This window comes from Oncorhynchus mykiss, chromosome 27 (assembly GCF_057628025.1).
Source record: "Oncorhynchus mykiss isolate SJ-2025 chromosome 27, ASM5762802v1, whole genome shotgun sequence".
NCBI classification, from domain to species: Eukaryota; Metazoa; Chordata; class Actinopteri; order Salmoniformes; family Salmonidae; genus Oncorhynchus; species Oncorhynchus mykiss.
This window is the reverse complement of record NC_143048.1, coordinates 37,607,501-37,627,000: the sequence shown is the minus strand read 5'-3', so window position 1 is coordinate 37,627,000 and position 19,500 is coordinate 37,607,501. Positions and strand designations below refer to the sequence as shown.

Here is a 19,500-nt window from a genome sequence, read left to right as displayed (position 1 = left end):
ACAGATCCTGGTTCGATAGGGCGGCCCAGCGTCGTCCAGGTTAGGGTTTGGCCGGGGTAAATAAGAATATGTTCTTAACGGACTGTCCTAGTCAAATAAAGTTGAAATAAATAATAAATAATACCAGTCAATAGAAACACATTACCAGTGCTGATTGGTCTATAGGCTAATTTACATTATTTAGTGGAATTAAATTGCACGTGTGTATTTTCGTTAGTTGTTATGATTCTTATTTCAATTACAACCTAAGTAACAGTACTTTTACTTAAAGTGGAACAGAAGGCAATTGAACTACTTTGCAGATATGAAACAGACAAGCTGTCACGTTCTGACCTCTATTTCCTTTGTTTTTGTATTTATTTAGTATGGTCAGGGCGTGAGTTGGGTGGGCAGTCTATGTTTGTTTTTCTATGTTTTGGTCTAGTTCTATGTTCGGCCTGATATGGTTCTCAATCAGAGGCAGGTGTTCGTCATTGTCTCTGATTGGGAACCATATTTAGGTAGCCTGGGTTTCACTGTGTGTTTGTGGGTGATTGTTCCTGTTTTTGTGTTTGCACCAGACAGGGCTGTTTTGAGTTCTCACGTTTCTTGTTTTTTCGTTAGTTTGTTCATGTATAGTGTCGTCAATAAATTACAATGAACAACCACCACGCTGCGCTTTGGTCCGCCTCTACTTCACAAGAAGAGAATCGTTACAGAATCACCCACCACAACAGGACCAAGCGGTGTGGTAATGGAAAAAGCAGCAGCAGGAGCAGCGCGAGGAGGTATGGACATGGGAGGACGAATTAGACGGTAAAGGACCTTGGGCTCAGCCAGGAGAGTATCGCCGCCCCAAGGAAGAACGGGAGGCGGCGAAAGCGGAGAGGCGCTGGTATGAGGAGGCAGCGCGGCGTCGTGGAAGGAAGCCCGGGAGTCAGCCCCAAACATTTCTTGGGGGGGGGCTAACAGGGAGTATGGCTACGCCAGGTAGGAGACCTGAGCCAACTTCCTGTGGTTACCGGTGGGCTAGAGAGACCGGGCAGGCACCGTGTTATGCTGTGGAGCGCACGGTGTCCCCAGTGCGGGTGCACAGCCCGGTGCGGTACATTCCAGCTCCGCGTATCGGCCGGGCTAGAGTGGGCATCGAGCCAAGTGCCATGAAGCCGGCTCTACGCATCTGGTCTCCAGTGCGTCTCCTTGGGCCGGCTTACATGGCACCAGCCTTGCGCACGGTGTCCCCGGTTCGCCTGCATAGCCCAGTGCGGGCTATTCCACCTCGCCGCACTGGCAGGGCGACCGGGACCATTCAACCGGGTAAGGTTGGGCAGGCTCGGTGCTCAAGAGCTCCAGTGCGCCTGCACGGCCCGGTCTATCCGTCACCACCTCCACACCCCAGCCCTCCGGTGGCAGCTCCCCGTACCAGGCTGTCTCTCCGGCCCATCCGTCCAGAGCCTTCCTCCTCTCCAGCGCTGCCGGAGCCTCCCGCCTGTCCGGCGCCTCTGCCGGAGCCTCCCGCCTGTCCGGCGCCTCTGCCGGAGCCTCCCGCCTGTCCGGCGCCTCTGCCGGAGCCTCCCGCCTGTCCGGCGCCTCTGCCGGAGCCTCCCGCCTGTCCGGCGCCTCTGCCGGAGCCTCCCGCCTGTCCGGCGCTACCAGAGCCTTCCTCCTCTCCAGCGCTGCCGGAGTCTCCCGTCTGTCCGGCGCCTCTGCCGGAGCCTCCCGTCTGTCCGGCGCCTCTGCCGGAGCCTCCCGCCTGTCCGGCGCCGCTGCCGGAGCCTCCCGCCTGTCCGGCGCCGCTGCCGGAGCCTCCCGCCTGTCCGGCGCCGCTGCCGGAGCCTCCCGCCTGTCCGGCGCCTCTGCCGGAGCCTCCCGCCTGTCCGGCGCCTCTGCCGGAGCCTCCCGCCTGTCCGGCGCCTCTGCCGGAGCTTCCCGTCTGCCCGGCGCCTCTGCCGGAGCTTCGCGTCTGCCCGGCGCCATCGGAGCTTCCCGTCTGCCCAGCGCCGCCCGTCTGCCCAGCGCCGCCAGTGCCGCCCGTCTGCCCAGCGCCGCCCGTCTGCCCAGCGCCGCCAGCGCCGCCCGTCTGCCCAGCGCCGCCAGCCCAGCGCCGCCAGTGCCGCCCGTCTGCCAGGAGCCGCCAATGCCGCCCGTCAGCCAGGGGCCGCCAGTGCCGCCAGTCAGCCAGGGGCCGCCAGTGCCGCCAGTCAACCAGGGGCCGCCAGTGCCGCCAGTCAGCCCAGCGCCGCCAGTCAACCAGGGGCCGCCAGTGCCGCCAGTCAGCCAGGGGCCGCCAGTCAGCCAGGGGCCGCTAGAGCCCCTCCGCCCGGAGCAGCTGTCCCTCTGTCCCGAGCAGCTGTCCCTCTGTCCCGAGCAGCTGTCCCTCTGTCCCGAGCAGCTGTCCCTCTGTCCCGTGCAGCTGTCCCTCTGTCCCGAGAAGCTGCCCCTCTGTCCCAAGCAGCCCCTCTGTCCAGTGGGGTCATTGAGAGGGGTGGGCATGGTGAGTAAGCCACGGAGGCGGACAATAAGGCGGACTGAGACAATGGCGAAGTGGGGTCCGCGTCCCGCGCCAGAGCCGCCACCGCGGACAGACGCCCACCCAGACCCTCCCCTATAGGTCAAGGTTTTGCGGCCGGAGTCCGCACCTTTGGGGGGGGGTACTGTCACGTTCTGACCTCTATTTCCTTTGTTTTTGTATTTATTTAGTATGGTCAGGGCGTGAGTTGGGTGGGCAGTCTGTTTGTTTTTCTATGTTTTGGTCTAGTTCTATGTTCGGCCTGATATGGTTCTCAATCAGAGGCAGGTGTTCGTCATTGTCTCTGATTGGGAACCATATTTAGGTAGCCTGGGTTTCACTGTGTGTTTGTGGGTGATTGTTCCTGTTTTTGTGTTTGCACCAGACAGGGCTGTTTTGAGTTCTCACGTTTCTTGTTTTTTCGTTAGTTTGTTCATGTATAGTGTCGTCAATAAATTACAATGAACAACCACCACGCTGCGCTTTGGTCCGCCTCTACTTCACAAGAAGAGAATCGTTACACAAGCATAATCAGTCCAAAAATATATGATTCCCAGTTTATACTTCAAAACCAACTTGATAAGGTTCTAAAAAGAGATTCCATTTTTTAAAATTTCCAGTAAAGCATTGTTGTCAGAATAATGATTCATATAATTCACCAATACATGTCTTGGTAGTCCACAAAATATTGCTTTCAGGTTGTAAATCACAGCTGGCCTGGTACATTGTGTGCTGACGCCACCCTTTCGATATGCACGTTTCAGTTTCAATGACTCAATACTTGGAACAAAAATGGAAGAGTAACTAAAGCTGGGAATGTCAATAGACTCAAACTAGCAAGGGCAATGATCACAAGCAGTGATGCCAACTTAGCAATTTTGTTGCTAGATTTAGCAACTTTTCAGACTGCCCTGGCAATTCTTTTTCAGACAGCACCTAGCAACAAATTTAGCTACTTTTAAAAATGTATTTGGAACTTTTAGCAACTTTTGAAAAGTGACTTAAACGCTAAAATGCACGCATTTTCTATCTAAATGACACAAAAACTAATTTCTCTGTCACACACTCAGTCACAACACACGTGTCTGGCTGCAAAAGTGCATTGTGAGTGACGTCAGCAGCAGGCGCTCAGCTCGTGCACAGGCAGCAGCAGGCCAGCAGCAATTTCAGCAAATTGCAAATCATTGTTGGCTGACTGCAGCAGGAGTAATGGATATAGTTGGTCACAAATGTTTGATCTTGAACAGAACTTACAACATCAATCAACATGTCTCAATCAGAATTGTACAGCCATAAGTACAGAAAAGAGTGGGAGTCTGTACCTGAACAAATGTCAAATCATATTTTTTGCCGAGCTGACCAGTCAATTTGAGTAACGTTGTTGTGTATTCTACGTAATGACATCACAACGTCATTTAGCAACAAATCAACCTGCCTCTAGCAACTTACCCTGAAAATTAGTTGGCAACACTGATCACAAGTCAGTCATAACGTGGCTAATACGCTAGCGCACACGTGTCATACAAAAAAAAATAGGACACACAAGCGAGTACAAATTACAACCTGATGCGCTCCCATCAGTGAATTTAACTTCAAGTGCGCTGATTTCGTTTGTCCAGTTTACATGCTACAGTCCTAGCTAACCTACTAAAATGTTGGGAGTCTGGCTTCGGTTTTTAAAGCTTGACAATAAATAACCAAATAACAAAACCTGCAACAAAACATAATGCAAAGGAGTAGGCCTTTTACAGCAACATTGGAGCAGTAGCCCAGACCGGCTCCTCAACTACGAGACATTTTGAAAGCACCATATAGCAATGATGCCGTCAACCACACCCATGACCCATCCAGCGCAAAAACATGAAAAACCATGTTTTAAGTTGAAATGTTCCAACAAACTATAGCTACGTTCTTGTTATTCGGAGTTATTAACTGTTTGATCGTTGGCCACAGCTAGAGATGCTGATGTCATTTGATTAGTTAGCAAGAAATGAAGAATCGCTTTGCTAGCTAGCTATGCTGAACTTGAACGAGTGTTATCCACAGTTTTAAATCAAATGTTTTTGTCAAAAGTGTCTGGAATGGTCATTTCTTATCCAGATTGGTGGTAAAATAACTCTGGACTCTCCATATTTAAAATGTGCAAATAAATCACGTCATTTGGAGATTACATTATTTGTGATAGAAGGGCTTGGGCTGGCAGACTGCATTTCAGACACATGTTTGTACATTTGAATATTGCAGTAATAGGACCTAGGCCTAAAGCGTTTGAGCGAACGGGAGACAACATTATTTTAAGATAGCGAGCCCTGATCCCAATGACTCGACTGCCCCCGCTTGGAGAGAAAGACAACTGCTAATTTTTAGCCAATCTCAAGGCTCATTTGAATTTTCTGATACATCAGGAAAAATGATTTGCAACAAAATAGTGATCAAGGTAAGATTTGACATCTGTAGCCTACTGCCATGTGAGCATTGCTGCTATGATGTGAATAAATAATTAACGAGCTAAATGAGCTGATCTGTTGCATCAACCTCAACGCTTAAAAACTAAAACAGGATGTAGCCTAGGTCTACTGGTTGTATGAATTTGGGATCTATCCTCCCACAACTGTCCCAGAGTCTGTTTGGAATAGGCTATTCCTTTCTCCAACAGAACAACAAGTTAACAAATAGAATCGGTAAACTTTTATACTATGGGGGATAGTAGATTGACATAGTCAAGTGATTTTGCTGTTGGTTAATCGTCTTGTTGGCTGAGGAAAAGTAAATGTGGAAAGTTTAGCATCTTTAAAGTGCGTAATTGAATTTGGTAAGAAGGACGCACGGCGCTGCATCCTCCACTTGCATGTCCTGTTAATATGAATTAGCATATTATGCAGTAAATGTGATTTCTGTCATTCTGAGCACTGTGGGTGGACGCCCTAATCAGATTACACACCCAATGCATATGGGTCCTGTACATTACAATGCTGCAGGTCAAATGTATGGCACCACATTTCCTAACGGAAAACCTGTTACAAACACACACATACACACAAACACACACACTTGGAGACAGAACACACAGACACACACACACACACTCAGAGACAGAACACACACACACACACACTTAGAGACAGAACACAAACACACTTAGAGACAGAACACAAACACACTTAGAGACAGAACACAAACACACACACACACACACACACACACACACACTTGGAGAGAGAACACACACACGCACACTTGGAGAGAGAACACACACACACACACACACACACACACACACACACACTTGGAGACAGAACACACACACTTGGAGACAGAACACACACACACTTGGAGACAGAACACACACACACTTGGAGACAGAACACACACACACACACACTTGGAGACAGAACACAAACACACACACACTTGGAGACAGAACACACACACACACACACTTGGAGACAGAACACACACACACTTGGAGACAGAACACACACACACACACACTTGGAGACAGAACACAAACACACTTAGAGACAGAACACAAACACACTTAGAGACAGAACACAAACACACACACACACACACACACACACACACACTTGGAGAGAGAACACACACACGCACACTTGGAGAGAGAACACACACACACACACACACACACACACACACACACACTTGGAGACAGAACACACACACTTGGAGACAGAACACACACACACTTGGAGACAGAACACACACACACTTGGAGACAGAACACACACACACACACACTTGGAGACAGAACACAAACACACACACACTTGGAGACAGAACACACACACACACACACTTGGAGACAGAACACACACACACTTGGAGACAGAACACACACACACACACACTTGGAGACAGAACACAAACACACACACACTTGGAGACAGAACACACACACACACACACTTGGAGACAGAACACACACACACACACACTTGGAGACAGAACACACACACACACACACTTGGAGACAGAACACACACACACTTGGAGACAGAACACACACACACTTGGAGACAGAACACACACACACTTGGAGACAGAACACACACACACACACTTGGAGACAGAACACACACACACACACTTGGAGACAGAACACACACACACTTGGGAGACAGAACACACACACACTTGGAGACAGAACACACACACACACACTTGGAGACAGAACACACACACACACACACACACACACTTGGAGACAGAACACACACACACACTTGGAGACAGAACACACACACACACACACACTTGGAGACAGAACACACACACACTTGGAGACAGAACACACACACACTTGGAGACAGAACACACACACACACACACTTGGAGACAGAACACACACACACACACTTGGAGACAGAACACACACACACTTGGGAGACAGAACACACACACACTTGGGAGACAGAACACACACACACTTGGAGACAGAACACACACACACACACTTGGAGACAGAACACACACAGACAGGCAGACAGTGGTACCATAAGACTCGTATCCATCCAGTGATTTGACGGTGAGCAGCAGGTGTTGGTCCTGGAGATATTCTATCTCAGAGAGGAGGGGCTTCAGCGTGGTCAGCTGCTTATTGGTCCAGCCCACACGCAGGAAGTTGACGTTGTCACTACTTTGACTGTCATTCTCATAACTCTTCTTAAACTCTACGGAGAGAGGGAGAGGGACAGAGCGAGAGAAAGAGAGTGGAAATAAACATGTAATTAAGTCTCTAGAGTAGAACTTTGTGTGTGTGTGTGTAGTAGAGTAGAGGTCGACCGATTAAATCGGAATGGCCGATTAATTAGAGCCGATTTCAAGTTTTCATAACAATCGGTAATCAGCATTTTTGGACACCGATTATGGCCGATTACATTGCACTCCACGAGGAGACTGCGTGGCAGGCTGTTATACAAGTGCAGCAAGGAGCCAAGGTAAGATGCTAGCCAGCATTAAACTTATCTCATAAAAAACAATAAATCTTAACATAATCACTAGTTAACTACACATGGTTGATGATATTACTAGTTTATCTAGCTTGTCCTGCGTTTCATATAATCGATGTGGTGCCTGTTAATTTATCATCGAATCACAGCCTACTTCGCCAAACGGGTGATTTAACAAGTGCATTTGCGAAAAAAAGCACTGTCATTGCACTAATGTACCTAACCATAAACACCAATGTACCTAACCATAAACACCAATGTACCTAACCATAAACACCAATGTACCTAACCATAAACACCAATGTACCTAACCATAAACACCAATGTACCTAACCATAAACACCAATGTACCTAACCCTAACCATAAACACCAATGTACCTAACCATAAACATCAATGTACCTAACCATAAACATCAATGTACCTAACCATAAACATCAATGTACCTAACCATAAACATCAATGTACCTAACCCTAACCATAAACACCAATGTACCTAACCATAACATCAATGTACCTAACCATAAACATCAATGTACCTAACCATAAACACCAATGTACCTAACCATAAACACCAATGTACCTAACCATAAACATCAATGTACCTAACCATAACATCAATGTACCTAACCATAAACATCAATGTACCTAACCATAAACACCAATGTACCTAACCATAAACACCAATGTACCTAACCATAAACACCAATGTACCTAACCATAAACACCAATGTACCTAACCATAAACACCAATGTACCTAACCATAACATCAATGTACCTAACCATAACATCAATGTACCTAACCATAAACACCAATGTACCTAACCATAACATCAATGTACCTAACCATAACATCAATGTAACTAACCATAAACATCAATGTACCTAACCATAAACATCAATGTACCTAACCATAAACATCAATGTACCTAACCATAAACATCAATGTACCTAACCATAAACATCAATGTACCTAACCATAAACATCAATGTACCTAACCATAAACATCAATGTACCTAACCATAAACACCAATGTACCTAACCATAAACATCAATGTACCTAACCATAAACACCAATGTACCTAACCATAAACATAAATGTACCTAACCATAACATCAATGTACCTAACCATAAACACCAATGTACCTAACCATAACATCAATGTACCTAACCATAAACACCAATGTACCTAACCATAACATCAATGTACCTAACCATAACATCAATGTACCTAACCATAAACACCAATGTACCTAACCATAAACACCAATGTACCTAACCATAAACACCAATGTACCTAACCATAAACACCAATGTACCTAACCATAAACACCAATGTACCTAACCATAAACACCAATGTACCTAACCATAAACACCAATGTACCTAACCATAAACACCAATGTACCTAACCATAAACACCAATGTACCTAACCATAAACACCAATGTACCTAACCATAAACATCAATGTACCTAACCATAAACATCAATGTACCTAACCATAAACATCAATGTACCTAACCATAAACACCAATGTACCTAACCATAAACACCAATGTACCTAACCATAAACACCAATGTACCTAACCATAAACACCAATGTACCTAACCATAAACACCAATGTACCTAACCATAACATCAATGTACCTAACCATAAACACCAATGTACCTAACCATAAACACCAATGTACCTAACCATAATCACCAATGTACCTAACCATAAACACCAATGTACCTAACCATAACATCAATGTACCTAACCATAAACACCAATGTACCTAACCATAAACACCAATGTACCTAACCATAAACACCAATGTACCTAACCATAAACACCAATGTACCTAACCATAAACACCAATGTACCTAACCATAAACACCAATGTACCTAACCATAAACACCAATGTACCTAACCATAATCACCAATGTACCTAACCATAACATCAATGCCTTTCTTAAAATCAATACACAAGTATACATTTTTAAACCTGCATATCTAGTTAATATTGCCTGCTAACATGAATTTATTTTAACTAGGTAAATTGTGTCACTTCTCTTGCGTTCAGTACAAGCAGAGTCACGGTATATGCAGCAGTTTGATCCGCCTGTGTGAAGACCATTTCTTCCTAACAAAGACAGCCAACTTCGCCAAACGGGTGATGATTTAATCAAAGCGCATTTGCGAAAAAAGCACAAATGTAGCTAACCATAAACATCAATGCCTTTCTTTAAATCAATACACAGAAGTATATATTACCGTGCATATTTAGTTAAAATAAATTCATGTTAGCAGGCAATATTAACTAGGGAAGTTGTGTCACTTCTCTTGCGTTCAGTGCAAGCAGAGTCAGGGTATATGCAGCAGTTTGGTCCGCCTGGCTCGTTGCCAACTGTGTGAAGACCATTTCTTCCTAACAACGACCGCAATTCATTTGCCAGAATTGTACAAAATTATGAAATAACAATAAAGGTTGTGCAATGTAACAGCAATATTTAGACTTATGGATGCCACCCGTTAGATAAAATATGGAACGGTTCTGTATTTCACTGAAAGAATTAACGTTTTGTTTTCGAAATTATAGTTTCTGGATTTGACCATATTAATGACCTAATGCTCGTATTTCTGTGTGTTATTATATTATAATTAAGTCTATGATTTGATATTTGATAGAGCAGTCTGACTGAGCGGTGGTAGGCACCAGCAGGCTCGTAAGCATTCATTCAAACAGCACTTTCCTGCGTTTGCCAGCAGCTCTTCGCAATGCTTGAAGCACAGCGCTGTTTATGACTTCAAGCCTATCAACTCCCGAGATTAGGCTGGCAATACTAAAGTACCTATAAGAACATCCAATAGTCAAAGGTATATGAAATACAAACGGTATAGAGAGAAATAGTCCTATAATTCCTATAATAACTACAACCTAAAACTTCTTAACTGAGAATATTGAAGACTCATGTTAAAAGGAACCACCAGATTTCATATGTTCTCATGTTCTGAGCAAGGAATTGAAACGTTAGCTTTCTTACATGGCACATATTGCACTTTTACTTTCTTCTCTTGTCATTATTACAAATATATATATAAAAATCGGCCGATTAATATGTATCGGCTTTTTTTGGTACTCCAATAAACGGTATCGGTATCGTCGTTGAAAAATCATAATCGGTCGACCTCTAGTGTGTAGGTGTGTGCGTGTATGTGTAGGTGTGTGTGTGTGTAGGTGCGTGCGTGCGTGTGTGTGTGTGCGTGTATGTGTGTGTGTGTAGGTGTGTGGGTGTGCCTCACCCTCCAGGCAGGTAGAGTAGAACTCGATGAAGAACTTGGTTCTGCTGGCCGTCTTCACAATGGCCTCAATATTCTCAAACTCTATATAGGCCTGTTCAGAGGACTTAGGCAGACCTGGAGAGAGAGACAGGGAGAGGGGGGTCGGGCAGAGGTGCAACGTTAAAAACCCTTGGCTTATAGTGAGCTGATGAAAAAAATAACTATGTGGTTGTCATAGCGAGTGGCCGTACCTTTCTTGGAGACAAACTGTGAGGTGACCCCCACCTCAAATGTACCGAACACTGGGGAGTGGTCACTGGTCACCATGTCATCTGTGCAGCCTGAGAGGGAAACATGATTTCATCACGTGATGTGCTAAACGCCGGCACTAGGAGTATAAGGCAACTGAAACAGAACGTCAGGAGTTGTAGCTCAGGGTTTTCCAAACTCAGTCCTCGGGCCCTCAAGAGGTACACGTTTTATTTTTTACCCTAAGACTACACAGCTGATTCAAATGATCAAAGCTTGATGATTGGTTGATTATTTGAAACAGCTGTGTAGTGTGTAGGTGTGTGCCGATACCGATTATTGGAGGACCAAAAAAAGCCGATACAGATTAAATCGGCCGATTCTTATATATATATTTGTAATAATGTGTAATGTGTACCTCTTGAGGTCCACAGGACTGAGTTTAGAAAACCTTGTCTATACAGTAAATAGATGTACAGAGTTGTTGAAGATGCAGGGTCTCACCATAGGAGTTACAGACAATGTGAGTCTCAGGGTAAGACTTCCATAGGATCCTGTCACACCAAGACGGGACGTTAGTCCTCATCTGAGAGGGAGCGAGAGACAGAGAGGGAGAGTGGGAGGGAGAAAGAGAGAGAGAGAGTGGGAGGGAGGAAGAGAGAGACAGGGAGGGAGAGAGAGGCAGAGAGAGAGGGAGAGAGAGGGGGAGGGGTGAGAGAGGGAGAGCGAGAGCAAGAGAGAGAGTGGGAGGGAGAGAGAGGGAGGGGTGAGAGTGAGAGGAAGAGCGAGAGACAGAGAGGGAGAGTGGGAGAGAGAGAGACAGATAGAGAGTGGGAGGGAGGAAGAGAGAGAGAAATAAAGAGAGGGCGAGAGAAAGGGAAGGGTGAGAGAGTGAGAGGGAGAGCGAGAAAGAGAGAAGGAGGAGGGAGAAAGAGAGACAGGCAGAGAGAGAGTGGGAGAGAGAAAGAGAGAGAGACAGAGAGGGAGAGAGGAAGAGAGAGACAAAGAGGGAGAGCGGGAGGGAGAGAGACAGGGAGGGAGAGAGGGAGGGAGAGGGAGGAAGAGGGAGGAAGAGAGAGGGAGGTAGAGAGGGAGGGAGAGGGAGGAAGAGAGAGAGGGAGGGAGACAGGGAGGAAGAGAGAGACAGAGAGAGAGGGAGGGAGAGAGGAAGGGCGAGAGGGAGAGAGACAGGGAGGAAGAGAGAGACAGAGAGAGAGGGAGGGAGAGAGAGACAGAGAGAGAGGGAGGGAGAGAGGAAGAGAGAGAGGGAGGGAGAGAGGGAGACAGAGAGAGAGAGAGAGAGAGAGAGAGAGAGAGAGAGAGAGAGAGAGAGAGAGAGAGAGAGGGGGGGGGGGGGGAGAGAGAGAGAGGGAGGGAGAGAGGAAGAGAGAGACAGAGGGAGGGAGGGAGAAAGGGAGGGAGAGGGAGGAAGAAGAGAAGGGGATATGTGAGTGAACAGAGATCTCTCCATCTGAGCCGGAATGTATTTGTGTGTGTTTTCCTACCTTATCAGGAACCACAGTGTCTTGATAAATCCCCACAATGTCCTGATAAGTCCCCACAATGTCCTGATAAGTCCCCACAATGTCCTAAGTCCCCACAGTGTCCTGATAAGTCCCCACAATGTCCTGATAAGTCCCCACAATGTCCTGATAAGTCCCCACAATGTCCTGATAAGTCTGCATAATGTCCTGATAAGTCCCCACAATGTCCTAAGTCCCCACAATGACCTGATAAGTCCCCACAATGTCCAAAGTCCCCACAATGTCCTGATAAGTCCCCACAATGTCCTGATAAGTCCCCACAATGTCCTAAGTCCCCACAGTGTCCTGATAAGTCCCCACAGTGTCCTGATAAGTCCCCACAATGTCCTGATAAGTCCCCACAATGTCCTGATAAGTCCCCACAATGTCCTAAGTCCCCACAATGTCCTGATAAGTCCCCACAATGTCCTGATAAGTCCGCATAATGTCCTGATAAGTCCCCACAATGTCCTAAGTCCCCACAATGACCTGATAAGTCCCCACAATGTCCAAAGTCCCCACAATGTCCTGATAAGTCCCCACAATGTTCTGATAAGTTCCCATGGTGTCCTGATAAGTCCCCACAATGTCCTGATAAGTCCCCACAATGTCCTGATAAGTCCCCACAATGTCCTGATAAGTCCCCACAATGTCCTAAGTCCCCACAATGTCCTGATAAGTCCCCACAGTGTCCTGATAAGTCCCCACAATGTCCCAAGTCCCCACAATGTCCTGATAAGTCTGCATAATGTCCTGATAAGTCCCCACAGTGTCCTGATAAGTCCCCACAATGTCCTAAGTCCCCACAATGTCCTAATAAGTCCCCACAATGTCCTGATAAGTTCCCACAGTGTCCTGATAAGTCCCCACAATGTCCTAATAAGTCCCCACAATGTCCTGATAAGTCCCCACAGTGTCCTGATAAGTCCCCACAATGTCCTAAGTCCCCACAATGTCCTGATAAGTCCCCACAATGTCCTAATAAGTCCCCACAATGTCCTGATAAGTCCCCACAGTGTCCTGATAAGTCCCCACAATGTCCTAAGTCCCCACAATGGCCTGATAAGTCCCCACGGTGTCCTGATAAGGTAGGAAAACAAGAATATTTTGGAAAAGTCAGGACTTTTTTTATGTCCTGAATTTGTTAAAATGCTATTTTAGACTTAAAGGGGCAATTTGCATTGTACCCATTGATTCTTGAAGAATAAAATAAATGCCTCATGAGCTTATTTTAACTGTCGTACCCCATCAGAACCCAAAATAGAAACTTGTTTTATTCCAACGTTTGTAAACAATGCAAATGTAAACAAACACTGTATAGCCTCATAACACGGTTACAACTGTAATGTTGATATCATGGATGGTCAGTCCTTACATGCACAGCTTTGTCTATCCCTCAGCCTTTTACCAAAACAGGGGAGTACGCTTTATGGTTTCTACTGCTGACTGCCACTTCATGGAGTTAGGATTAGGTTTCGGGATAGGGAAAACACGATTTGGTATGGGAATACATGTTTAGCATCAAAAAGGGAGTATGTGTGTACATACCCCTGTGGCCTTCTGTTTCTGCCACACGTATGTATCCCTAGACCCACGTTCATACCGGTAGGTGGGTGGGTAGGATATCTCCTCCTCCGCTGTATCAGAGGATACAAAAACACACATTACAACAACGTCTTTCACAGAATACAGCAGAGCGCATAGACAATGAGGGGAAGGAGTGTGTGTGTGTGTGTGTGTGTGTGTGTGTGTGTGACTGACCAAAGCGCAGGAACACCTTGTTCTTCTCTCTCTCCAGGTTCAGCTGGTCCACCTTCAGCAGAGGATCAAACTCTTTCCGGTTGATGTAGTTCAGGATCTCCTGAGAGAGACAGAGAGAGAGAGGGAGATAGAGGGGAGGGAGAGAGAGAGATAGAGAGAGAGAGAGAGAGAGAGAGGGAGAGAGAGAGAGAGAGAGAGAGAGAGAGGGGAGAGAGAGAGAGAGAGAGAGAGAGGGAGAGAGATAGAGGGAGAGAGAGAGAGAGAGAGAGAGAGAGAGAGAGAGAGAGAGAGAGAGAGAGAGAGAGAGAGGGAGAGATAGAGAGGGGAGAGAGAGAGTGTGTGTTTGCATCCATGCGTGTGTGTTTGTGCATGGGTCTACGTGTGTGTGTGTGTGTGTGTGTGTGTTATGGTACCTGTATGTCCATGTCCAGCCTGTAGTTGAGGTCTCCCAGCCAGAAGAGGTGTGTGAAGCGTAGAGAGATGTCAAAGGAGCTCAGCTGTTTATCTCCTAGAGAGAGCAGCCGTAGGATATCCAGGTAGTTCTGGTTCCTCCTGCAGGGGTCAGGGGTCAATGGTCAGGGAATGGTTGAAGAGGAAGAGTTGTGAGCATAGGGGCAGTTTTGTGCAAATATGGAGTCCAGTCAAACTTCACATAATGATACATTACCCAATGATATCACTGTGTGTCTGCGTACCTGCCAATCTTTTCGTTGCCTGATGTCAGGTGACAGTTCACAAAGCCGAAAGAAGTTCCATTAAACATGAAAGACACGCCCACTGCCCCTTTATTACCTAGCAACAAGAAAGGACAAACATACAGCATTAATATAGTGAATTGTTTGTAACTGTGTGTGTGTGTGTGTGTGTGTGTGTGTGTGTGCGTGTGTGTGTGTGTGTGTGTGTGTGTGTGTGTGTGTGTGAGAGAGAGTGGTCTTACCCAGCGTATTAGCAATGCCCGTTTTAACACTGGACACTCCCACATGACTGATGCGGTTTTCATGTTCTGGTTTCACCAGCACCGCTATCTTAATGTTCCACAGAGTCTGGACTGCGATCTAGAACCCAGGAGAGCAGAACAGAGTAACATGGAAGTTAACCTCAGGAGTAAGCCCAACCATTCTGCCTTGCTGCTTCTCAGATCAGGCTAATTTAGACTAACGGGACAATCCCTGACAACACCTTATTCCCCAATGGGACAATCCCTAACAACACCTTATTCCCCAAAAGGACAATCCCTAACAACACTTTATTCCCCAAAAGGACAATCCCTAACAACACCTTATTCCCCAATGGGACAATCCCTAACAACATCTTATTCCCCAAAAGGACAATCCCTAACAACACCTAAAGGAAGGCCACCAAAAATTCTGAGATTTCCATACCCAACTATAACATTTTCCGTCAAGATAGAACTGCCAAAGGGGGAGGAGTTGCATTCTACTGCAGAGAGAGCCTGCAAAGTAATGTCATACTTTCCAGGTCCATACCCAAACAGTTCAAACTACTAATTTTAAAAATGACTCTCTCCAGAAATAAGTCTCTCACTGTTGCCGCATGCTACTGACCTCCCTCAGCTCCCAGCTGTGCCCTGGACACCATTTGTGAATTGATCGCACCTCATCTAGCTTCAGAGTTTGTTCTGTTAGGTGACCTAAACTGGGATATGCTTAACACCCCGGCAGTCCTACAATCTAAGCTAGATGCCCTCAATCTCACACAAATCATCAAGGAACCCACCAGGTACAACCCTAAATCTGTAAACAAGGGCACCCTCATAGACGTCATCCTGACCAACTGGCCCTCCAAATACACCCCTGCTGTCTTCAACCTGGATCTCAGTGATCACTGCCTCATTGCCTGTATCCGCTACGGATCCACTGTCAAACGCTCCCTAAAACACTTCTGTGAGCAGGCCTTTCTAATCGACCTGGCCCGGGTATCCTGGAAGGATATTGACCTCATCCCGTCAGTTGAGGATGCCTGGTCATTCTTTAAAAGTAACTTCCTCACCATTTTAGATAAGCATACTCTGTTCAAAAAATGCAGAACTAAGAACAGATATAGCCCTTGGTTCACTCCAGACCTGACTGCCCTCGACCAGCACAAAAACATCCTGTGGCGGACTGCAATAGCATCGAATAGTTCCCGCGATATGCAACTGTTCAGGGAAGTCAGGAACCAATACACGCAGTTAGTCAGGAAAGCAAAGGCCAGCTTCTTCAGGCAGAAATTTGCATCCTGTAGCTCTAACTCCAAAAAGTTCTGGAACACTGTAAAGTCCATTGAGAACAAGAGCACCTCCTCCCAGCTGCCCACTGCACTGAGGCTAGGTAACACGGTCACCACCGATAAATCCATGATTATCGAAAACTTCAACAAGCATTTCTCAACGGCTAGCCATGCCTTCCTCCTGGCTACTCCAACCTCGGCCAACAGCTCCCCCCCCCCCCCCCGCAGCTACTCGCCCAAGCCTCTCCAGGTTCTCCTTTACCCAAATCCAGATAGCAGATGTTCTGAAAGAGCTGCAAAACCTGGACCCGTACAAATCAGCTGGGCTTGACAATCTGGACCCTCTATTTCTGAAACTATCCGCCGCCATTGTCGCAACCCCTATTACCAGCCTGTTCAACCTCTCTTTCATATCGTCTGAGATCCCAAGGATTGGAAAGCTGCCGCAGTCATCCCCCTCTTCAAAGGGGGAGACATCCTGGACCCAAACTGTTACAGACCTATATCCATCCTGCACTGCCTATCTAAGGTCTTCGAAAGCCAAGTCAACAAACAGGTCACTGACCATCTCGAATCTCACCGTACCTTCTCCGCTGTGCAATCTGGTTTACGAGCCGGTCACGGGTGCACCTCAGCCACGATCAAGGTTACTAAACGATATCATAACCGCCATCGATAAAAGACAGTACTGTGCAGCCGTCTTCATCGACCTTGCCAAGGCTTTCGACTCTGTCAATCACCATATTCTTATCGGCAGACTCAGTAGCCTCGGTTTTTCTAATGACTGCCTTGCCTGGTTCACCAACTACTTTGCAGACAAAGTTCAGTGTATCAAATCGGAGGGCATGCTGTCCGGTCCTCTGGCAGTCTCTATGGGGGTGCCACAGGGTTCAATTCTCAGGCCGACTCTTTTCTCTGTATATATCAATGATGTTGCTCTTGCTGCGGGCGATTCCCTGATCCACCTCTATGCAGATGACACCATTCTGTATACTTCCGGCCCGTCCTTGGACACTGTGCTATCTAACCTCCAAATGAGCTTCAATGCCATACAACACTCCTTCCGTGGCCTCCAACTGCTCTTAAACGCTAGTAAAACCAAATGCATGCTTTTCAACAATTCGTTGCCTGCACTCGCACGCCCGACTAGCATCACCACCCTGGATGGTTCCGACCTAGAATATGTGGACATCTATAAGTACCTAGGTGTCTGGCTAGACTGTAAACTCTCCTTCCAGACTCATATCAAACATCTCCTATCTAAAATCAAATCTAGAGTCGGCTTTCTATTCCGCAACAAAGCCTCCTTCACTCACGCCGCCAAACTTACCCTAGTAAAACTGACTATCCTACCGATCCTCGACTTCGGCGATGTCATCTACAAAATAGCTTCCAATACTCTACTCAGCAAACTGGATGCAGTTTATCACAGTGCCATCCGTTTTGTTCCTAAAGCACCTTATACCACCCACCACTGCGACCTGTATGCTCTCGTCGGCTGGCCCTCGCTACATATTCGTCGCCAGACCCACTGGCTCCAGGTCATCTACAAGTCCATGCTAGGTAAAGCTCTGCCTTATCTCAGTTCACTGGTCACGATGGCAACACCCACCCGGAGCACGCGCTCCAGCAGGTGTATCTCACGGATCATCCCTAAAGCCAACACCTCATTTGGCCGCCTTTCGTTCCAGTTCTCTGCTGCCTGTGACTGGAACGAATTGCAAAAATCGCTGAAGTTGGAGACTTTTATCTCCCTCACCAACTTCAAACATCTGCTATCTGAGCAGCTAACCGATCGCTGCAGCTGTACATAGTCTATCGGTAAATAATCTGCAAAATTGTAATTATTCACCTACCTCCTCATGCCTTTTGCACACAATGTATATAGACACTCTTTTTTTCTACTGTGTTATTGACTTGTTAATTGTTACTCCATGTGTAACTCTGTGTTGTCTGTTCACATTGCTATGCTTTATCTTGGCCAGGTCGCAGTTGCAAATTAGAACTTGTTCTCAACTAGCCTACCTGGTTAAATAAAGGTGAAATAAAACAATTTCAAAAATAAAACAATTCCCCAATGGGACAATCCCTGACAACACCTTATTCCCCAATGGGACAATCCCTGACAACACCTTATTCCCCAATGGGACAATCCCAAACAACACCTTATTCCCCAATGGGACAATCCCTGACAACACCTTATTCCCCAATGGGACAATCCCTGACAACACCTTATTCCCCAATGGGACAATCCCTGACAACACCTTATTCCCCAATGGGACAATCCCAAACAACACCTTATTCCCCAATGGGACAATCCCAAACAACACCTTATTCCCCAATGGGACAATCCCAAACAACACCTTATTCCCCAATGGGACAATCCCTGACAACACCTTATTCCCCAATGGGACAATCCCAAACAACACCTTATTCCCCAACGGGACAATCCCTAACAACACCTTATTCCCCAATGGGACAATCCCTAACAACACCTTATTCCCCAATGGGACAATCCCTGACAACACCTTATTCCCCAATGGGACAATCCCTGACAACACCTTATTCCCCAATGGGACAATCCCAAACAACACCTTATTCCCCAATGGGACAATCCCAAACAACACCTTATTCCCCAATGGGACAATCCCTGACAACACCTTATTCCCCAATGGGACAATCCCTGACAACACCTTATTCCCCAATGGGACAATCCCAAACAACACCTTATTCCCCAATGGGACAATCCCTAACAACACCTTATTCCCCAATGGAGTGGACTACTATTGACCAGATCCTCATTCCGCCTGCCTCTCACCGGTTTGTAATCCAGCTCTGTGTGTTCTTTGAGTGCGGTGCGGAGTGAGTCGACCCACTCACGGTCACACACAGAGTTCTCCTGCGTTCCGAACACGTAGAGGTCATGAGGAATGGTTACGGTCATCTCATCCAGTGTCTTCCCCAGCCCACGACACAACAGCCAGGAACCCACCGCCTTGGGGGAGGGCACA

The 19,500-nt window shown here is 46.7% G+C and overlaps 1 protein-coding gene across 1 annotated transcript in view; it reads right to left on the bottom strand.

Annotated features, from left to right (window-relative positions):
* Nucleotides 1–19,500, bottom strand: part of LOC110507218 (phosphatidylinositol 3,4,5-trisphosphate 5-phosphatase 2A) — a 104,963-nt gene that overhangs the window by 18,052 nt on the left and 67,411 nt on the right. Inside the window, exons 12-21 of the mRNA XM_036965056.2 lie at nt 19,308–19,500; nt 15,198–15,315; nt 14,956–15,052; nt 14,674–14,812; nt 14,261–14,360; nt 14,048–14,136; nt 11,481–11,562; nt 10,979–11,068; nt 10,749–10,862; nt 7,003–7,179 (exon numbers count right to left, since the gene is read on the bottom strand). The exon at nt 19,308–19,500 is cut by the window's right edge and continues 4 nt beyond it. Coding sequence (XP_036820951.2) covers nt 7,003–7,179; nt 10,749–10,862; nt 10,979–11,068; nt 11,481–11,562; nt 14,048–14,136; nt 14,261–14,360; nt 14,674–14,812; nt 14,956–15,052; nt 15,198–15,315; nt 19,308–19,500 — 1,199 coding nt within the window. The remainder of the gene's footprint in view (nt 1–7,002; nt 7,180–10,748; nt 10,863–10,978; nt 11,069–11,480; nt 11,563–14,047; nt 14,137–14,260; nt 14,361–14,673; nt 14,813–14,955; nt 15,053–15,197; nt 15,316–19,307) is intronic.